Source organism: Felis catus, chromosome A1, assembly GCF_018350175.1.
Source record: "Felis catus isolate Fca126 chromosome A1, F.catus_Fca126_mat1.0, whole genome shotgun sequence".
NCBI classification, from domain to species: domain Eukaryota; kingdom Metazoa; phylum Chordata; class Mammalia; order Carnivora; family Felidae; genus Felis; species Felis catus.
Genome location: NC_058368.1, coordinates 25,765,500 through 25,786,882, shown reverse-complemented (window position 1 = coordinate 25,786,882; position 21,383 = coordinate 25,765,500). Strand labels below are relative to the sequence as shown.

The 21,383-nt window shown below is 42.0% G+C and overlaps 1 protein-coding gene across 1 annotated transcript in view; it reads left to right on the top strand.

The window, feature by feature from the left end:
• Positions 1 to 4,692: 4,692 nt before the first annotated feature.
• Positions 4,693 to 21,383, top strand: part of GTF2F2 (general transcription factor IIF subunit 2) — a 156,073-nt gene continuing 139,382 nt past the window's right edge. The window contains exons 1-2 of the mRNA XM_003980404.6: positions 4,693 to 4,938; positions 18,532 to 18,605. Coding sequence (XP_003980453.1) covers positions 4,873 to 4,938; positions 18,532 to 18,605 — 140 coding nt within the window. The 5' untranslated portion in view covers positions 4,693 to 4,872. The remainder of the gene's footprint in view (positions 4,939 to 18,531; positions 18,606 to 21,383) is intronic.

Genomic DNA, 21,383 nt, shown 5'->3' with positions numbered 1-21,383 from the left:
TCCCTTCCTTTATGTTCATCTGTTTTGTACCTTGAATTCCACATATGAGTGATATCATGATATTTATCTTTCTCTGATGGATTTATTTTGCTTAGCATTATTCACTCTAGTTCCATCCACGTTATTGCAAATGGCAAGATTTCATTCTTTTTGATTGCCGAGTAATATACATATGTATATATACCACAATCTTCTTTATCCATTCATCGGTGAATGGACTTTTGGGCTCTTTCCATAATTTGGCTATTGTTGATAGTGCTGCTCTAAACGTTGTGGTCCACGTGCCCCTTCGAATCAGCACTCCTGTAAGGGATGAATTTTCTGAATTGGTTCTGGGTTTCCGGAATTGGGTCTCTAATCTGATTAGATTTAAAGATGCTAATGACTCTATTCACAGTAGTAAAGAGAGCACTGATAGTCCATTGTGTCACTGGGCTATGTTGATACATAAAATAACTGCCTGTGCTATGCCTAACTGACCACTTATAAGAAGCAAGGATCTGGGTGACTGTGACTTTTGGAAAAGTCGCAAACATAAAGAGATTGGCTGGTTGCTCCTAATGTTGCTGGACAAAGTGGTGATAGAAAAGGGCAAGCAAGCTCAGGGATTTGAACTCTCTCAGCTCAAGCACTGCATACATAACCCGAAAGCTAAAAAGTTAAAGACCTTTATCTCCTGTAGCTGCTGGGCTAAGATGGCTAGAAATCAAACACAGATGCTCCTTCTGGGACTCAGGTACAGCACAGGTTGAACTCCCAGCCTCAAAGGGTGTCTACTGTTAAAGTAAGGGCATTGGTTGGGAAAAAATGAAATCCTGTGTGTTGGAATGGGGATGTGTGGGAAAACCCTGATGAAGCTGGGAACGTTGAAGTCCTAAATTCTGCTGAATCTTCGTTGTCAGTAGAAGTGGCCTTCCCCCCCACTGCCCGTAGAAGCAACCCCCCAACCTCAAGTGGTAGAATGCCCTAAATTCCCTAACCTCCTCTGAGAAAACTAAGGAAGAAATTCTAATAGCTTTGTGTAAGGCAGTTGTCTTGCTCCACAGTCCTAATTCTCCTCCACTCACCACCTCTCTTTGCTCCCAGACCTGTAACTAGACACAAGTTTCAAAAGACCCCAAGGGTGAGGAACAAAATGTGACTGAGGAGGAAGTGCACTATACTTCAAAAGAACTACTTAAGTTTTTTTTTTTTAATGTTTATTTTATTTTTGAGAGAGAGAGAGAGAGAGAGACAAAGCATGAGCAGGGGAGGGGCAGAGAGAGAGAGGGAGACACAGAATTTGAAGCAGGCTCCAGGTTCTGAGCTGTCAGCACAGAGCCCGACGTGGGGCTTGAACTCACAGACTGCAAGATCTGAGCCGAAGCTGGCCGCTTAATTGACTAAGCCGCACAGACACCACAAACTACTTACGTCTTACAGACACCGCAAGCTACTTACGTTTTATACAAGTAGAAATCCAGGGCACATGTGTGTTTGAGAGTGGATATTAAGGATGTGGGATCATGATGGAAGGAGCACAAAGTTAGATCAGGCCCAAATCATTGCTGTCTGGCATATAATGGGCCCTCAGGAGGGAGAAAAATCTCACTGTGATACCTAATACCCTGCTGGTCACCACAGTGAATCTGTGAATCTGGTTCGCAGTGTTAGAGGCAGTTAGTTAGGTTCTAACAGGATGGCTGGAGGCCAGCAAAGGGGGAGTCAGGGTCGTTATCATGAAAATCAGATACCTTTCCTGACTGCACTCTCTAAAACAAAACCACAGGGGCACCTGGGTGTCTTGAGTTGGTTAAGCATCTGACTCTTGATTTCAGCTCAGGTCACAATCTCACGGGTTTGTGAATTTGCAGTTCTGTGCTGACAGCACAGAGCTTGCTTGGGATTCTCTCTCTCTCCCTCTCTCTCTGCCCCTCCCCACACTGGTGCACGCTCTTGTGCGCGTGTGCTCTCTCTCTTTCTCTTTTCCTAAAATAAATAAACATTAAAATAAAAAAAAAAACAGAGCCACACGAAGCCGAATCAAACCAGACAGGCCTGAGAGGAGGAAGACCAGAGACCCTAATCAAGTAAGGGAGAAAAGGTGCAAAACCTTGCTCCCAAAGAAGTCCATCCCCTTGGTAATATTCCATCCCCTTGGTAACAACTGTCAATGAAAGATAGGGACCCAAATCCCAGGGCACACAGCTCTCCCTTGAACTCCCCTGCTCTCACATCTCGAGAGTGGACTCTCATTTTATTTTAAAGTTTATTTATTTATTTTGAGAGAGAGACAGAGTGAGATCATGAGAGGGGGAGAGGTAGTCAGAGAGAGAGAGAGAGAGAGAGAGAGAGAGAGAGAGAGAGAGAGAGAGAGAGAATGCCAAGCAGGCTCCTCGTCAGCAAAGAGCTTGACTTGGGGCTGGATCTCATGAACCATGAACTCAAATCAAGAGTCGGATGCTTAGCCAACTGAACCCCAGCAGGTGCTCCTGGACTCTCTAATCAACTCTTCATTTGCACAATTCAACTACTGTTTCTGGTCTGGTCCTGATTTCTTTCTTGCAAAGAGACTAAGAGCCTCCAACAACATCCCAGGGACAGGCTGGAGGGGAGGCTTCAGTGCCTGGTGATCTCCCCAGTCCACCTGGCAATGACAGAGCCCATGTCCTCCTTTTCTCTCACAGCTCATCAGCATCCCTTTTCAAGCTGGGAGTTTGAAAAGGAGAGATGAAACTTTAATCCTTGGGGATGCCTGAGTGGCTCAGTCAGTTAAGTGTCCAATTCTTGACTTTGGCCAGGTTGTGATCTCACACATGGTAGGATTGAGCCCCCCATAGGGCTCGGCACTGACAGTGCGGAGCCTATTTGGGATTCTCTCTCTCTCTGCTCCTCCCTCTCTCTCTGCCCCTTCCTCTCTCTCTCTCTGCCCCTTCTTCTTTCTCTCAAAATAAATAAACTTAAAGAAAAAAAAGTTTATTTCTTGTTCAACACTGTATGGGGATGGGGTGCTAAATAGTTTTTTTTACCCTTCCCTATGTAATCACGTGTTTGTTTGTTTGTTTGCTCAACCTGGGGCTTGAGCTCACAACCCAGAGATCAAGAGTTGCATGCCCTACTGATTGAGCCAGGCAGGTGCCCCGCCCTATGTAATCATTTCAAATTCTTGCACTTTTTTCTTCTCTCACCATTTCTTCTTTTCCCATTTGTTCTCCCTCATTCCCTGTACATGCACCCATCCACACACACACACTCATATTAAGTCTTCCTGTGATCCATAGATCAAGGTCTTAATCCTTTTAAGTCCATTACTGGGGTGCTCCAGGCTCCATTTTCTCATGGTCTCATATCTCAATCTATTCCTTCTATTTGATCAAGATCAAAGCTCAAAGCAGGTCTCTTGACCCTTTATATGTTTTAAGACCCTTTTGTAAGCTGTGACACAAGAATGTAACCTTCCTTTTCAACCCATGCCTGGTCTCCCATCTTTCCTATTAGTTTTCCCAGCTGATTACAGAAACCTGATAACTTTTCCTGGCTCTGTGCTGCACAGACACAGAATTTCCTCAATTGTGCACATGGCTCTGATGCATGATTCAATACATTACTTGCCATTCTTACAGTGTTTTACTGTTTGTTTCTCTTTCAGCAAATGTTCATTCGGCTAAAGCCTATTGAAATCTGACAATGTGTCAGGCACTGTGTTAGCTGTTGTGGATATAAAATGAATAAAACATTATTTCCACCTAGGAGGAGTTCATAGTCTAGAAAGCAAAGGCAGCATGTAAACATGTATACATAGTGCAGGGTGATAAGTATCACACTGTGATGTGAAGAAAAACCAACTTCCTCTGGGGAAGTTAATAAAAGGTTTCATAGGAAGTGACATTTCCATAAGTCTTGAAACCCAAGTAGGAGTTTGCCAATCAGAGGACACTGGTGAGAATGAGGGTAAGGGAAGAATAGGGCATCTATTTATGAGTAAAGGGCATTCCGTGTGCAGAGGCTATGAAATAGTTGAGGAAGAAGATCCTGACCTGTTTGGGAGGTCTGATGATTGCATGTGGTTGGATGTGTGATAGATCGAGTGGCAGAGATCAAATAAGGAGGGTCTTTGTAAAGAGGATTGAATTTTATGCTAGAGGCGAGAAGACAGAGAGGAAACTCTTTAAGCCGGGTATTTAACAATCAGGTTTATCTTACATGTCTACTGTAATTGACCTAATTATATAGACTCGGGGTTTTGAAATCTGAAAGAGCCGCTCTCTGCTTGTTTAATTGGAAGTGCTCAGGGTAGCCTCTCACTTGAGACACTCTTACTTTATTTTATTTTTTGCGGGTCTACAAACAATGTTTTCAGTATACCCAAGGCTACACAGTCCGATCACAGTGCCCACGTGTGCTAATTAACTTATTCTTTTTATTACTCCGACCCTGGCCTCCAAAAATGTTTCTTTTTCCTTGACCAGGGTTGGACATAAATTTACAGCCTTTGTCTCTTTGAACCCCATTTTTCTGTTTTGATGCTGTCTTTCTTCACTTATGCTGACCTGGTCTTTAAATGTATTGTGGACATTTTGTCTCCTCCCACCCTGTGTCTTCATCACTCAGACACAACCAGCTACCGTAACCACGCCCACTCAAGAAGGTGCCTAACCAGGAAGTTTGTCCACACCGGCGCGCCGTATTGGCGGTGGCAGTGCGCAGGCGCAGTTCCCGCCTCCCAGCGGCGTGTTTCTCTTTCCGGGGATTCCCAATATCCTGGCGGGTGGACTCGGCTTCTTCAGTCAGCGCCTGGCCGCGGCGTACCGGGTTCTCCAGTCCTTCGTGCCGCAGGACCCCAGCTTCCCGGGCCGCTGCTCTGGCCGGTTCGCCTCTGCCGTCAACAGACCCATGGCCGAACGTGGGGAACTCGATTTGACCGGCGCCAAACAGAACACCGGAGTGTGGCTCGTCAAGGTGTGTGCGCGCGGCTCCGGCTTGCGCTCCTGCTAGTTTAAGTAGTTTAAATGACTTGAGACTGTCCCACTCCGTGCGTCTTTTAAAGTTCTCTGCAGCCGTCTCGTTAGAGCCACACACATCTTCGGAGGCAGGAGTCGTTGTGCTAGTTTGCAGACGAGGAAGTTAATTGAGGGACTTTTTCAGTGTCTTTGCGACTTTGGAGTCCGAACCTGCCTGGTACGGATTCCTTTTCCCACCATGTCGTTTTTATGGGGTCCTGTCCTGGTGTTCTCCGACTTGAGTGGTGTATTGTACCCCAGACTGAAGAATTTCTGTATCTTCTTTGGGTGAAAGTGATTTTAGTCACGAGTCTGCATAGAGAGGTTGAGTGAAAGCTTCTGGACAGTTTTCTCGTCCAGAAAGTAGAACGGGTCCCTGTTGGCCCTTAACGTGTTCTTTTAGGTTGATGGCCCTTATTGGAGTTCCCAGGAGAGCTGAGAGATCTCTGAACTCACGGAAGCAGAGGCCATTGAATTGGAGTGTTCTTCTAGAGCACCGCCGTCAATAAGTGTTTTGTTTTTTTTTTAACAGCAGTCTTGATTAGCCCCGAGTGAGCACAGTATTTGTGCTTTCCTTTTCCTTTTTTTTTTTTTTTAAGATTATTTATTTTGAGAGAGCGAGAGCGCGCGTGCAAGCAGGGGAGGGGCAGAGAGAGTGGGAGAGAAAGAATCCCAAGCAGGCTCGGGGCTGTCAAGCGCAGAGCCGGTGGCAGGGCTGGAACTCGGGAACCGTGAGATCAGGACCTGATCTGAAATCCAGAGTCCGGCGCTGAACCGACTGAGTCACCTAGGCGCCTCCCAAAGTTTATTTCTTTGCTTTACTTTTACGTATTGAAGAGTGTTGCCTCTTAGGGGAGCTTTAGACACATGTATGTTCAAAATGTGATAATGATGGTCTTTGAAGTGTAGGACCTTTGGTTTAATTTTTCTTAACTTTTGTCACATGGCTGGGTATTCCATCAGTTAAATCAGGCGCTTCCTGTCCACCTCTCGAAAATAGCTCCCTTATGATCAGTTGGTAGCATGTCAGACCTGTACTATATTTTTCAAAGCACTTATCACATTCTAAAGTGATTGTGTACTCATGTGTTCGGTGTTGGTTACCTCCTTCTCTCTAGTGCCGGTGCAGGGTGCACTCACACAGTCACATTCCATGAAAACGGACTCTTTTCTTGTCTCAACCGGAATTGTGTTTCGCACATGGAATTGCTCAACATATACGTAATGAATGAATGAACAGTCTCTTAGTTTTTATTCCTCAACTCCAGCTTTACTCTCTGGTGCTCATTTGATCTCACAGCTATATCAGTATGACCTAAAAGGCCGGGGTAAATTTCTCCTATTGTATTTCTCCTACTGCATGCCCAATGGAGGAGAATCATGAAGGAGGAGATCTCCCTTGCAGACTGAAAGAGCTTGAAAAAATAGTGGAACTTGAGATGATGCATTAGTTCTTGGAGCACAGTAAATGCTCAGTGAATATTGTTCGCCTTACACGATTTGGATGGGTGGACTGAGGCATTAACATAGTATATTACGGAGAGTGGAACAGAAATGCAAGACTGAAAATGCATGTTAACATGGTGTGTCCTGTAAAACAAAGGAGATTATTATGCCTAGACAAGAGGGTTTGTGTAAAGAAAGTTGGGACCATATACTTATCCTATTGTGAAATGGGGATGTCTTAACTTTAGTCTACAGGAAGTGAGGAACCTTTTGGAGGGTTTTGAGTAAGGCAAAGATGCAGATAATTCAGGGGGGCAGGGGAAGCTTGAGAGGAAGATTAGCAGAGTCAAAATTTTAAAAAATCACATGGGGCGCCTGGGTGGCCCGGTTGGTTAGGTGTCCAACTTCGGCTCAGGTCATGATCTCATGGTTTGTGAGTTTGAGCCCCACGTTGGGCTCTGTACTGACAGCTCAGAGCCTGGAACCTGCTTCAGATTCTGTCTCTGTCTCTCTCTCTCTCTCTCTCTCTCTCTCTCTCTCTCTCTCTCTCCTCTCTCTCTGCCCCTCCCCCACTCATGCTCTGTCTCTGTCTCTCAAGAATGAATAAACTTTCAAAATAAAATTAAAAAATCAAAAATTATCACGGCATCATAGGTATGTGATAACTCTGAGGAGTTAGGGAAACTTTTTCAGTAAAAATTGTCGGGATATGGTGACTGACTAAATGAAGATGTGAAAGAATACAATCTAAAATGAAATTTAAAAAAACATTAGTATTCTCTCACGTATGGGTATTTGAATACCTTTTATCTGTTTAAAAAGAACTCAACAATTTGTACTTCTTTTTTTTTAATGTTTATTTATTTTTGAGAGACAGAAAGAGCACAAGCTGGGGAGGAGCAGAGACAGAGAGGGAGACAGAATCTGAAGCAGGCTCCAGGCTCTGAGCTGTCAGCACAGAGCCTGACATTGGGCTCGAACTCACAGACTGCAGAGTCATGATCTGAGCTGAAGTTGGATGCTCAACCGACTAAGCCATCCAGCCATCCCTGTTCTTGTTTTGTAAAGTTAGTTGTTACATTACTTATTGTTTGCAGTATCACAATTTCTTCCTGTCAACTTGGCATACAGTATATCTTCTTTTTCTAATCTTATATATTAAAGAAAATAACAGGCTTGCACATAGGTCTTTCCAGGGTGTGAAAGGACTTTCTTGCCAGTTCTTGTCCTTTACAAATGTATCTCCGAAAGATGATGAGAATTGGTAGCAAATGCTTTCTGCTCTACAGTCTACTCATGTTCTTTCTTTGACAACTTTTTAAAAAAAAAATATTTTTTTATTTTGAGGAGAGAGAAAGCAAGCAGGGGAGAGACAGAGAGAGAGGGAGACAGAGAATCTTGACCAGGCTCTACACTGCCAGTGCGGAGCCTGAAATGGGGCTCGAGCTCACGAACCATGAGATCATGACCTGAGCCGAAATCAGGAGTCACACGCTTAACTGACTGAGCCACTCAGACACCCCCTTTGACAGCTTTTGTTTCTGCTCCATTAAAGGAGACCCAGTAGACAGTGGGGTTTGATTTGAACAGCTCTCAGGTATTTTGAATTTGTTTCATTTGCCCCGGCCTTAGTATCCAGTGTGATTTTCATGCCCATACTTGAGCATACTTGGATTTTCATCTCTGAATTATAGGAATAAATTACATGACTACATCAAATTGTAATGGTCAGTTTCATTTTCAGCTTTCCTTGTGTGATATTAAAATATAACGTATTGATTAGAAAGTGTGTCTTTGTTTTTATCCAGTCAGAATTTGTGAATAGAATTACACACCAATTTCAGGTCTGAGGTGCCTGGGTGGATCAGTTGGTTACGTGTCTGACTCTTTTTATTTTTTTACTGTTTTTTTTTTTTTAACGTTTATTTTTGAGAGACAGAGTGCGAGTGGGGGAGGGGCAGAGAGAGAGAGAGAGAGAGAGAGAGAGAGAGAGAGAGACACACACAGAATCCAAAATGGGCTCCAGGCTCTGGACTGTCAGCATAGAGCCCATTGCAGGGCTCGAACCCACGAACCGTGAGATCATGACCTGAGCTGAAGTCAACTGCTTAACGATTGAGCCACCCAGGTCCCCCAAGCGTCCAACTCTTGATTGTGGCTTAGGTCATGATCTCACGGTCATGGGATTGAGCCCTGTGTCTTCAGGCTCTGCACTGACAAGGCAAAGCCTACTTGGGATTCTCCCCCATGACCTTTCCCCACTCATTCTCTGTCTCTCTCTCTCTCTCTCTCTCTCTCACTCTCTCACTCTCTCACTCTCTCACTAAAAATAAATAAAAGATTTCAGGTCTTTTTATGTTAATATTTTCACTATAATACTTTGAGTTCTGTTCTTTGAGGATCATTTGTTGCAAGATATGTAAATTTCTTTCTAGAGGATCTCAAAGTTTATGGGCCATCTTGTACCTATTAATTCCATCACTAGAAAGGCATAAAACAGGATAAATACAGTAAGGTATATACACCTAAGATCTCTGACAGTTTTGAGCAGGAAAATAGTTGTTTTTCTGGCTGGAACAGGGGAGGCTTCATGGGGAAGTTTACATTTAAGAAGAGCTTATGAAATTGATCAGTTAGGAAAAACTTCCCAACACTGCTGGGGAGAACTAGAGTGTGTTCCAGAAACAGCAAATGTAGTAGAATGTGTCCCAGAGTATCCAGTACCTGTACTGTTCTGGCTTCATGAAATGCCATTTCTGGGAGCTTTGAAAATCTTCAAAGACTGATGATCCAAACAAGTTTTGATAGGTAATAGACACGATTGAATTTAACTTTATGATAGATGTCATCTGCTAAAACATAAAGTCACAGTTTTTACCTTCCTTGTCAGGAAGCTAGTCCTTTGTAGTTTGCATTACCCTGTTCCTGTTGCCCAGTCTGTGCTACTGTTAGGTTGGCAACTGGTCACAACACTGTTACACACCTTACATCATGATTTACCTTAAATCATGATGTAAAAATTATAGGATGTTTAAAAGTATTTTAGCCTAGTTGTTTGGCTTCCATATTTAGACTTCTGGAAAAATCATCTCTAGTTATGGTTGGCTGGAGGGTAAGGTACATGATGGGAAAAAAGGAGATAAAGCTAGCAAGGTTATTAGGAGTGGCGGGATTTTCATAAGTAGTGAATATCATACCGAGACCTGAGTTATAACAAATGCTACCTCTTTTTGGGGGAAGAACAAGTGGAGGTATTTAGAAAGTTTGCAGTAGGTCTAAGCAACAGCTTTCTAGCCAGGAAAAAGATGTGTTTCTAGCACAGTCTTCCTCTTTTAGGCATTTTGACTCATGTTTGTTGGAGAAGAGGATCAGGACAGAAGGGATGGACATCATCCCCAGTGAATATTATGTCCTTCATTCAACAACTGAAATGCCAGCAAGTACAGCTTCTATTTTTTTCATAGATAGGTAAACCATTGGACATTAGTGGCCAGAGAGAAAGCTGTATACCAGAGAGAGATGCTACTGGAATGGGTGATACCCCTAACCCTTGCAGGAGAAAAAGGAACTTACCTTTCATATATGCCTAATATTTTATACAAAGCAAACCTGGGAAGTAGATAGTTACTGTGTGTTTTTCAGACAATGAAATTGAAGCTTCGGGAGGTTATTTTACTCAACCATGGTATAGTGATTTAAATTTAGAGATCTGTTGGGGTGCCTGGGTGGCTCAGTTGGTTAAGCAGCTGGCTTTTGATTTCGGTTCAGGTGATGATGCGGTTTGTGAGATTGTGTGTGGAGCCAGTTTGAGATGCTCTCTCTCCCTTCCTCCCTGCCCCTCCCCCACGCACTCTCGTGTGCGTGTGCACTCTCCGTCTCAAATAAATCAACCTAAAACCACAAACAAATTTAGGTCTGTTTATATGCTAAGATGGGAAATGTCCTTTTTACAGCTTAGGGCTCTTTTTTTTTTTTTTTTTTCAACGTTTATTTATTTTTGGGACAGAGAGAGACAGAGCATGAACAGGGGAGGGCCAGAGAGAGAGGGAGACACAGAATCTGAAACAGGCTCCAGGCTCTGAGCCATCAGCCCAGAGCCTGACGCGGGGCTCGAACTCACGGACCGCGAGGTCGTGACCTGGCTGAAGTCGGATGCTTAACCGACTGCGCCACCCAGGCGCCCCATCTTAGGGCTCTTTTATGAGTTATCTCCCTAGGGAATAGAGGTGATGTGGGGATTTCATATCTGTGACCTTGGGTCTTGTCAGCTCCTTATGGTGATCTTCAAAAAACATGGGAGTAAAAGCTGCCTGTCATAGATTGGATTTCCTGGGAAGCTGATTCCAAAATGATTAGGTTTAATAGGGAGTACTCTTGGGATCATCACCTGTGGAAGGAAAAAGACTTAAACAGAATTGGGCACAGGGTATAATGCAGTCTGTAGGAGAGCTGAGGAGGATTCCATAGGGAGCCCTCCAGGTGTCATGAGTTGGGGTGAGGTATACCCTGTATTGACCAATCATTGCATGTGGTTTGTCCCAGGAAGAGTGCATGAATTTGGCAAAAGGGCCTCTCTTCAGTGAAGACAATGTGAAAGAGGGCTAACAGCTAAGGGCTAACTTGTGGCCACACTCCCAGTAGCTAGGAGGATAAGGCCTTTGGTCCTAAATGGGGAAATGGTTGTACTTACAGTGTCCATTGCAATGCCCTTAATTTGCTTGTATTCTGGGAGAAACAGGGTTTGGAGACTAGTAGTTGGGGAACTGGACATTTGCTGAAGCAAAGTTGGCAGAGAAGCTTAGGGGAGTAATGTCTATACATGTCACCTTAGCACCTTGGCCCCAAAGTCATGGTTGACCTTAGTACTCTGCCTGCCAGGACTGAACCGGTGGGCGAGTATGTTCATCCCACAAGCTTTGATTGCTGGCCATTGTGCCGGGCTCCGAGTCTTTCATGGTGAGCAGAAACAGACATGGCCCGTGCTCTGTGAACTAGGATTTACAGTCTACCGCAGGAGACAGACATCAATCAAATATTAGTCCTAATGAAAACAGTTACAGACAGATAAGGACACCGAAGCCCCGAATACTGTTCTGTGGGTGTGGATAATAAAGGAGTTTGACTTAGTTTAAAGGGTCAAGGGAAATTTCCCCGAGGAAGTATTGCTTAAGTGAGCCATTTTCTGTCGTTGTTTTTGGAAATCTGAGAAAACATTTCCTTTTGTGCCTATTATCTTGTCTGCATCTAATTTTCTTTAATGAATGTGGAGACGGTGGAAACAACACATATCTCATACGTGACATGTTGACAAGAGTGTTTTGGGAAAATGTACAAGAGAGTAGAATTCGGGTGTTCTTATAAAAGAATTATGTGAGGACATGATATGTTAATTAGCTTGACTCTAGTAACCAGTTTACTATGTATATCAAATAATCATGTTGTATACCTTAAATATATACAATTTTGTTAAAACATAAAAGAAAAGAAAATGTTTTAAAACTTCAACCCTTCAAAAAAAAAAAGTTTTTTTAGAGGCTTGGGACCATATCAGTTTTCCTTCCCCGTCTCCCTCCCTTTTTTCCAGACTTAATGCTGATGGGCTGGAACTTCTGGGAAGCTCATTTCCATAAGTTCTTGCTTTTGAGTTATGTGTATATGATTGACATACTATCCTCATTGTGTTCTGTTTTTCATCAAAAGGGTATAGAATTTTGGCAACCTTTTGAATTAAATAAGCTGGTGGGGTTCCCTGGGAATTTACAATTTTATTATAATGATGACAATGCAGTATGAGTTCCAAACTTATTTTTATCAATTAACTTCTGAAGCATATTCTTTTTTTAAGTTGTCAGTTGCTTCGTATTAGATGCAATGTATTGTAGTGAATTTGATTTCTTTAAGAGAGAGAGTGATGCAAATGGGGTAGAGGCAAAAGGGGAGAGAGAGAAAGAGAGAGGGAGAGAGAAAGAGCATATCTCTAGCAGGTTCCACCATGCTCAGCGTAACCCTGGGATCATGACCTGGGCAAAAATCAAGAGTCGGATGGTCAACTGACTGAGCCACCCAGTCACCCCTGAATTTGATTCTTAATTTGTTTTAGTGTATGATATATATTGTACTTAGAACTTCTGGTTGTTTGGTGGCCTAAATTGTCATCTTTAGCAGTTTGATCAGAGACTCTTCTGACCTGGTTAGTGTAGTAAAGAAGTGTGGTCCCCTCAGGTGTTCCTGTGCTCTAAAATATTTTTGTCTTTTCTTTATCTTAATAGCATTTCAGAGAACCAGCAATAAGGGACAGAGGCAAACTGGAAAATGATGTACTTCACTATTGGTGTCTTTCTTCCTTCCCCTTATTCTAAGGTAGATCTCTGAAATAGATTTCTCTCTGAGAATGCAGTGAGGTATATTAAAATTAAATTCTGTATCGTAGATGTATCCCAGTAATGCCACCATTGTTAACTGCTGTCATTTTTATTACATTAACATTAGCTCATGTTTCTTCAATATTCAGTTGTTAAAATAACTCCTTCTGCAAAATGCCAGGCTATTCTAGCTGCTAGGGATATAGCAGTAAACAAACAGACAAAATATCTGCCTTCTGTAGATTACATTCTAATGGGGAGGGAGAAGAGATGGTAAACAAATACATATATAGCAGGTGATAAGTGCTCTGAAGAAAAATAAATAAGGTAAAATGTATAGAAAGTAGCTGGGGATGCTGTTTTAAATAGGGTGGGGAAAGGGCCTCACTGATAAGGTGGTCTGTGATCAGAGACCTAAAGGATATTATGGGGGCATGCCCTCCAGATATCTGGGGGAAGAGTTTTCCAGAGATAACAGCAATTCAGTGGCCTGCAGACACGAGGTGCTGGTCCGTGTGGTTAGAGTCAAGCGAGTGAGAGAAAGTAGAAGGAGATGAGGCCATGGGCTAGCAGGGGCCTGAAACATGCAAGACGTTATAGGATTTTTACTCTGAGTGACATGGGGAGCCAGTAGCCGTAGAGCTGGCAACGTGGCACGGTGATTATGGAACTAGACTGCCTAGGTTAGAATCCTGGCTTCACTAGTAATTGTGAGAACCTTGGCAAATAATAACTCTCTGGTCTCATTTTCTTTATCTGCAAAGATGGGATAATAATAGAGTTGTTCTGAGGATTAAGTGAAGTAACATTTGTAAAGTGATTAGAAAAGTACCTGGCTTGTAGTAGGCACTATGTACATGTCTATTAAATAATTGAAAGGCTTTGAGCAGAACAGTATCATTTTACTTAATGTTTTAAGATGATGACTCTGGCTGCTGTATCGAGAATAAGCTAGGTGTGGACAAGAGTGGAAGGTAGGAAATCGGATAGGAGGCCAATGTGATTATAAAAAAAAGTGATGGTGGCTTGCATTAGGATGGTAAGCCTGGAATTGGTGAGAAGGGGCTGGAGTCCTAATACAATTTGAAGGTATTGCTGACTGGATGTGTCATTCAGTTGGATGTGGAATGTGAGATAAAAGGAGCTATTCAGAGTAACTCCACGGAGTTTCAGCCTGAGTACCTGGAAGAATGGAGCTTTTGCTGAGACATGGAAAACTGCATGAGGAACACGTTTATGATGGAGAAATTAGAGTTCTGGTATGGATATTTTAAGTTTGAAATGTCTAGTGAATATTCAGATGGAGAGTTTGAGTAGGCAGTTAGATATATAAGTTGGGATTTGGGGGGAGAGCCTGGATTTGCTCTAAATTTGGGAGTTGTCATACAGATGGTATTTAAAGTCACGAGACTGGATAAGATTACATAAAGTTGAGTGTGGGTAGAGAAGAGGAGTGGTCTGAGGACTGAAACCAGAGCCTTTTAAAGGTGAGAGGTCAGGGAGATGAGAATCTAGATGTGTCGGGACCTAAAAGGAGAGGCCAGAGAAGTATGAGGAAAATCAAGAGAGATTGTGGTGACTTGAAGCCAAGTGAAGAAAGTGTTTGAAGGAGGAGGAAACAGTTCTCAAATATTGTTGAGTGGCGTTAAAGATGAGGATTAAACATTGACTTGGCAGTGAGGAGATACTTGGTCAGTAGGGTCATCAGTTTCAGTGGAGTGGTAGAGAGTAGAGCCTGTCTATAGTAAAACAAAATGGCAAGGGGGGAACTGTAGTCAGCCAGCAGAGACAATGCTTTCAAAGCGCTTTGCTGAGAAGAGAGGCAGAAAAATGGGACAGTGTATAGAAAGAATTATAGATTCTGCTCTTAATAGATGTGTGATCTTGAAATTAGCAAATTTGCTCATCTTCCTGTGCCTCAGTTACCTCATTTGCAAAATGACTCTGTGGGTCAGGAGTCTTGGCAGGGCTTAATTGGGTCTCCTGCTTCAGAGTCTCTCCCAGGTTACAGGCAAGGTGTCAGCCAGGGCTGGAGTCTCATCTGAAGTAGTAACTGGAGAGATTGTTTCCGAGTTTTTCTCTGGTTGGCAGAATTCAGATCCTCCAAGGTTATTGGTCCGAGCATTTATGTTTCCTGCCTGCCTGTTGGCTGGAGCCTCTCCTTAGTTTTTTGCCACCTGGGCCTCTCCAGCTTGGCAACTTCCTTCATCAAAGTGTGCAGACTAAAAAAACAAGGAGAGAAGCAACACAGAAGTCACCATCTTATGTAACCTAATCACAGAAGTAATATCCCATGTAGAGAAAAATGAATCCTCTTGCACTGTTGGTGGGAGTGGCCACTTTGCAAAACAGTATGGAGGTTTCTCAAGAAGTTAAAAGAACTACCCTGTGACCCAGTAGTCATGCTACTGGGTATTTACCCAAACAATACAAAAACACTTATTCAGAGGGATACATGCACCCCTTTGGTTACGGCAGCATTATTTATAATAGCCAAGATATGGAAGCAACCCAAGTGTCTATTGATTGATGAATGGGTAAAGATGTAGTATTTATATACACAATTCCATATTATTCAGCTATAAAAAAAGAATGAAATTTTGCCATATGCAATGAGTGACATGGATGGAGCTGGAGAGTATAATACTAAATGAAACAAATCAGTCAGAGAAAGACAAATACCCTATGATTTCAGTCTATGTGGAATTAAGAAACAAAACAAATGAGCAAATGGTTGGGGGGGGGGTGTGGAGAGATAAACCAAGAAACAGACTCTTAACTATAGAGAATAAACTGATGGTTACCCAGAGGGGAGGTGAGTTGGAGATAGAGGTGATGGGGATTAAGAAGTGCACTTGTTGTGATGAGTCACTGGGTGACTCTTGATCTCAGGGTTGTGAGTTCAGGTCCCATACCGGGTGTGGAGCCTACTTAAAAAAAAAAAAAAATAGACAACAAATTTTGTGGCCAAAAAAATAAAAATGATTGGAAACAATTAATTAAATAAAAGAATAAAGGTATCCTAACCAAAGGGAAGGGGAGTAACATCCCCTTCACCTTTGCTATATTGTATTGATTAGAAACAAGTCACAGGACCCCTTATCACTCAACAAGAGGTGATTACACAACGGTGTGAAGGTCAGGAAGTGAGTATCATTGGGGGACATCTTAAGAGTGTTCCTGCCACATGTGGTAAGCACTCTAGTGTCAACGGTCATCATTGTCGTCATCATTCTGATGGGGGGATGATTAGAGGAGAGAGGAAAGAGAGGGTAGAATTGAAGGAAAGATGTCCTTGATCAGACTACAGGGGAAGAAATTCAGGGCACAAGTGGAGGGATTGGCCATTTCTCATGTATTGTTTTTAGAGGGGAAGTCAGGATAAACGGCTCCTGCTTTGGCTACCTGGTAGATTTAGAGGTGCTCTGGATCCTCTTTCCCAGTTGGTAGAGGAAGTCAGGTTATCAGCACAGAGGGAGAAGGAAGGGAGAGGTGTTGTGGGTTTAAGAGTGTAGAGAACCTGTGACTCATCTGCGGTGGGAGAGTGAACTGACTAGGCAGATGGAGTTAAATTGCCAAGCATCTTGAAGGGCTAACTTGATGTTAGTGGCCATATATTTCAAGTGAGACTATTGGGCATCACTGTGTTTTTTTCCAGTTGCTCAGGTGCAGTGTGGAGAAGTAACACAAATCAAATCAATAAATTAATTAATTAAATAAGTAGCAGATAGATTGGCTTTAATGAGGATTAAGTTTCTGCCAGGCCAGTATGATGGAGGAGATAGGGGCAAGGAAATGATTGTAATGATGGGCTGTAAGTCCTTTAAGGAGCGAAGACGGGACATAGGCAGCTGAGGAACAGTGTTTAGATGTTAGAGTCAGTGATTTGAAGGGATGAAAGAACTGTTGAAGTACTGAGGAGAGAGCCAGGAAGATAGGAGATAGTGATTGCTTGAAATACAGATTGTGGAAGGGACACTATTACTGTCAGGGAGGAGGTCTTATGGCATCTACATATGTAGAGGGCTCATTTGAACCAGGAACTTGGAATATGATGGAGAAAAGACACTAACTTTCTCCTATGGACTTTATTAAAGAATGTGGCTAGTCTTTGATAAATTTTGGTGTAAAGAATGCATTCATAAATGAAGAAATACCATTAGGATCTTCTTTTGACCCTCTTGTTTCTGATTTTTTTCTACTGTATATCCAAACAAAGCACTATAATTTGTTTGATAGTTAAGTGGTTCTTGTTGCAAATGAAATCTTGGTAAATAGAATTTTTTTTCCTTTCTTGTTTGGAAGCTCTGACTCAGTTATGCATTGACGTTCGTGTTATCATTCCAAGACTACTGGGGGAAATAACAGTGACACCTGACACTCATTGAGTACTTGCTTTGTGTGAGGTATTATGCTTCATGTGGTATCTCATTCCTCACAGCAGGCTAACGTTGAAGGTGTGTACTGATTCCAGAGTTTAAATTACCTCTTAGAAGAAATAGTAATGATTCTAAAAAAAAAAAAAAAAAAAAAAAGGGCACGCCTGGGTGGCTCAGTTGGTTAGGTGTCCAACTTTGGCTCAGGTCAGGATGTTGCAGTCTGTGACTTCCAGCCCCACATCGGGCTCTGTTCTGACAGCTCAGAACCTGGAGCCTGCTTCAGATTCTGTCTCCCCACCCCCCGCCCCTCCCCCACTCCTCTCTCAAAAATGAATAAATGTTAAAAAACATTTTTTTTTTAGAAATAGTAGTGATTCAGCATGTATTCTCTTAACATTTTTGGGAATTAACCCCCCCCCCCCTTTTTTTAAAATTATGTTTATTTATTTATTTTGAGAGGGCAAGAGCGGACGCATGCATGTGAGCACAAGCAGGGGAAGGGCAGAGAGAAGGAGGGACAGAATCCCAAGCAGGTTCTGTGCTGTCAGTGAGTGCAAAGCCTGATTCAGGGCTTGAACTCACAAACCTCGAGATCATGACCTGAGCTGAAACCAAGAGTCAGACACTTAACCAACTGAGCCACCCAGGTCCCTGGGAGTTAAATATATATCTAGTTACAAATAGATGCTGGATCCAGACTGCCTGGGTTTGAATCCTGACTCCATCATTTACTAATTATATAACCTTGGCTAATTTGTATAATCCCTGGGTGTCCCAGATTCATACTCTGTGAAATGAGGGTAATTAACAGTTACCTACCTTATAGAGATGTGAGGATTAAATGTGTAAAGGTATGGAAAATGCTTATAACAGTGTCAGGAAAGTAGTAAGTATTATATAAATGTTAGTCGTGATATTTAATCATTTATTTCAGCAGATCCTTTATCTTTGGTCAGAGTTACAGTCTTAAGCACAATAAAATTTGATTTTTGAACTCATCTTGAACTTGGTGGTATCTCTGAATAATATCATGTTAGAGTGTTATGCCCCTCTGAGAAACATTTTCTGGTAGCCTTTCTCATGTCTGAACTTTAGGACTTACTTGGGAACATAAGTTAGCACTTTGTTTTGTTAAGTTTTTTGACTAGCTTTAGTTTTGTGTCACCAGCTTGACTGACTTCAAGCTCTTTGAGAATTAAGATGATTTCTTAGTATCCCTTATAGTGCAAAATGTATGAGAGTGTGATACTTAATGATCAGTTATTACAGGCAGAAAGTAACATAGAAACATTATATCATTTTATGTTTAAGAAGTTTGTTAGCATCTAAAACATGGTCTTATTAGTGTTTTATTTATTTTTGTAGGTTCCTAAATATTTGTCCCAGCAATGGGCTAAAGCCCCTGGAAGAGGTGAAGTTGGGAAACTGCGGATTGCTAAGTAAGTCATTTATTTTTGACATCTTAAAACGCTGGTTTTTGAAATGTTTATAAATGCTTTTACAAGTCATAACAGTTCTTTTTCAGATGGGGAATTTACCTGGAAAATGAGAATGAGCACATCAAGGGTTGTCAAGAGATGGTTAGGTGCGCTGTGAGGAGTTGTGTGTGCACATGTGTATTTGTGTGCATGTGTATAGATGTGCGTGCACGCACACACACACACCCCTCTCTAGTGATAGGTGTAAATATAAAGTCAGATTTATTGGTAGAACTTACTGGCAGTGAAGCAGCAGAGTATGTAGTTCCCTCATCCCTCCATCTTCTCCACATCTTGTGAAGATGGATGCTTGGGTTGGGCATAACTAGATGTACCCAGTAAGTGCTTCAGTAGAAAGACTTTGCCATGGTGTCACCACGTCTATCTATAGAGGTATTGGAAGAGGGTAGGCAACACCTGGAAAACAATGTAAAGGTTTAGTTTCCTGATTAAAGAAAGACCTTGTTAGAAAGGGAAGCCTCTTTCAAAGCTCAGCTGGTGTCAGGCAGAGGCCTTGCATTCCACTCTGTTCATTCAGTCTTAACTCTAATCAGATTTTCCTGCCTACTACTCCATTGGAAGAGATCTAGTTGGTCTCCAGTGCCTTCCTTTTATTAGTTAGTTTAGTTAGTTTTTGCTTCACTACAAATCACCCCCAAATTTAGTGGCCTAGAACAAAAACCTTATTTTTTGCTTATAATTCTGTGGGGCATTTCTGTGTGGGACTGACCTGGCCTTCCTGGCTAGAATGGCTTCACTCATGTGTCTAGTGGTTGGCTTGCTCTCAGCTGGGACAGTGGCCGTGTGTGTTTTATCTGCAGCATGCTCATTCACATGATGGTGAAAACTCCTAGAGCAAAAGAGAAGTCCCAATACACAAGCACTTAGCAAACCTGTGTTTGCATCATGTTTGCCAGAGTCCTCAGGATGCAACTCATAGCCAAGCCCAGGTTCATGGGGAGAGCAATACAGTCTACCTCCTGGTGGGGGTCACTGCGAAGGATTTGTAGTCCTTTTTTACAATCTGGCACATCTACCTTCCTAAATCTAAGAGTCACCTGTCAGCCTTCTTAATTGTCCTTCAACAGAATTTTGACATAGTGATTATTCCAATCCTCGAACCCCTTTTTTCATTTCACTTCTGGGACACCACTCCTGATTGTCGTCCATAGGGGACTGTTCCTTCTCAGTCTAATGCTGGCTTCTTCTCTTCATCTTCTCAATCTCTAAATGTTATTTGACCCCAGGGTTTTCTTTCTAGTTTTTTTTTTTCTTCCTTACCTTTGTTCTGACAGATCTTTTAACCCTTCATTTTGTTTTAACAAGATGTTGATTGGAAACAGGCATGGTTTTATATCCAAAGTTCTAAAGTTAGGTAAGGACAAGTAATATCTTATTTTCTCAAGAGATGGTTACACATTTAATAGCAGAACGAGGCTTGAATTCAGCCCTTGAATTGTAAGAAAACTGCAGTAGGTTTCTGTTGTGGCTCTGTCACTGACTATCAGTGCGATTGTACAGGCCACTTAATCTTTTGAGTTTAGGTTCCTTATGCCTAAAGTTGCCTGTTTTGCAAGCCTTTTTTATGAATCCAGTGAGATAGTATGGAAATAGTTGTCATTTATTTGCATATATAACTGGAAAATTAACATATTTCTGGAAGGTTGTAGATAAATAACATTTTTTGGTGAGTTATCATACTTTTATTGAAAGTATAAGGGAATGCAGACTTTGCATACTTTTAATTGAAATCTGGGGTGATCTTTTTTCTTTTTCAACATGGAATCCCTTATAACGCAGATAATTACCTACTATTTCAGTTGTGGACTTCAGAATTTCTTATAATTGGCTTTACTGAAAATGGGAGCCACTATCAAGATTAAATCTCAGCAATATGTCACTGAAGAAAGGCAGACTACAGGAAAAATGTATTTTAATGGTGGACCGTGTTGTTTTATGTAATAACTATACTAGAGCTCAAGACCTGGGTTCTAGTCCTAACTGGCTATTGATAATTATTTGGCCTTAGCTATCTAAACCGTAGCTTTTTTGTTTGTAAAATGTGGATAATAATGCCTTACCAACCCATAGAGTGTTTTTGAGCAAAAACAGCTTAGGGTTTGTTAAAATGTTTTGTAAACTCAAATGTTGTCCTTTTTTGCCATGAATATTGTGTTCCTCAAAACCTCTGTGGGAAGAAAATACCTGGTTGAAGAATGTAAATTTTTTTTTGGGGGGGGGGGTGCGGGGAAGAAGGGACTAGTATGGGAAATGGGATAAAAGCTGAGGTTCAGGAAACCTCTGCGAGCTCTTTGCTCCCTGAAGTAAAGGCAGCATGCTAGATCAGCAACGGTGGGTATGTTGCAGTTGTATCAACCTTTGCTGGGGAGAAAATTTCAAGATCTGCATGGTGCGGTTGTTCATTCATTCCTTAATTTAAAGCAGACAGTTTACACAGTTGCATCTAGTATAGGGTAGCCATACCCCTGGGTTTGCCTGGAATAGTCCCAGTTTACATATTTTCCCTATGCAGTTATTAATAGTGTCCCCGCTTTCACTCTCTTGAGTGTCCTGGTCTTGACAATAAACTCTTTGCTTTTAATGTTATCAGGTGTGCATGTATTTTTTTATGTTAGCTAAAGGACCTGGCAGATCATCTACCTAACATGAAATATAATCAGTCTTGTCTTACAGAGCTAAATCCTTTTAATGATGAGAACAGCTTTATGGTAATTACTA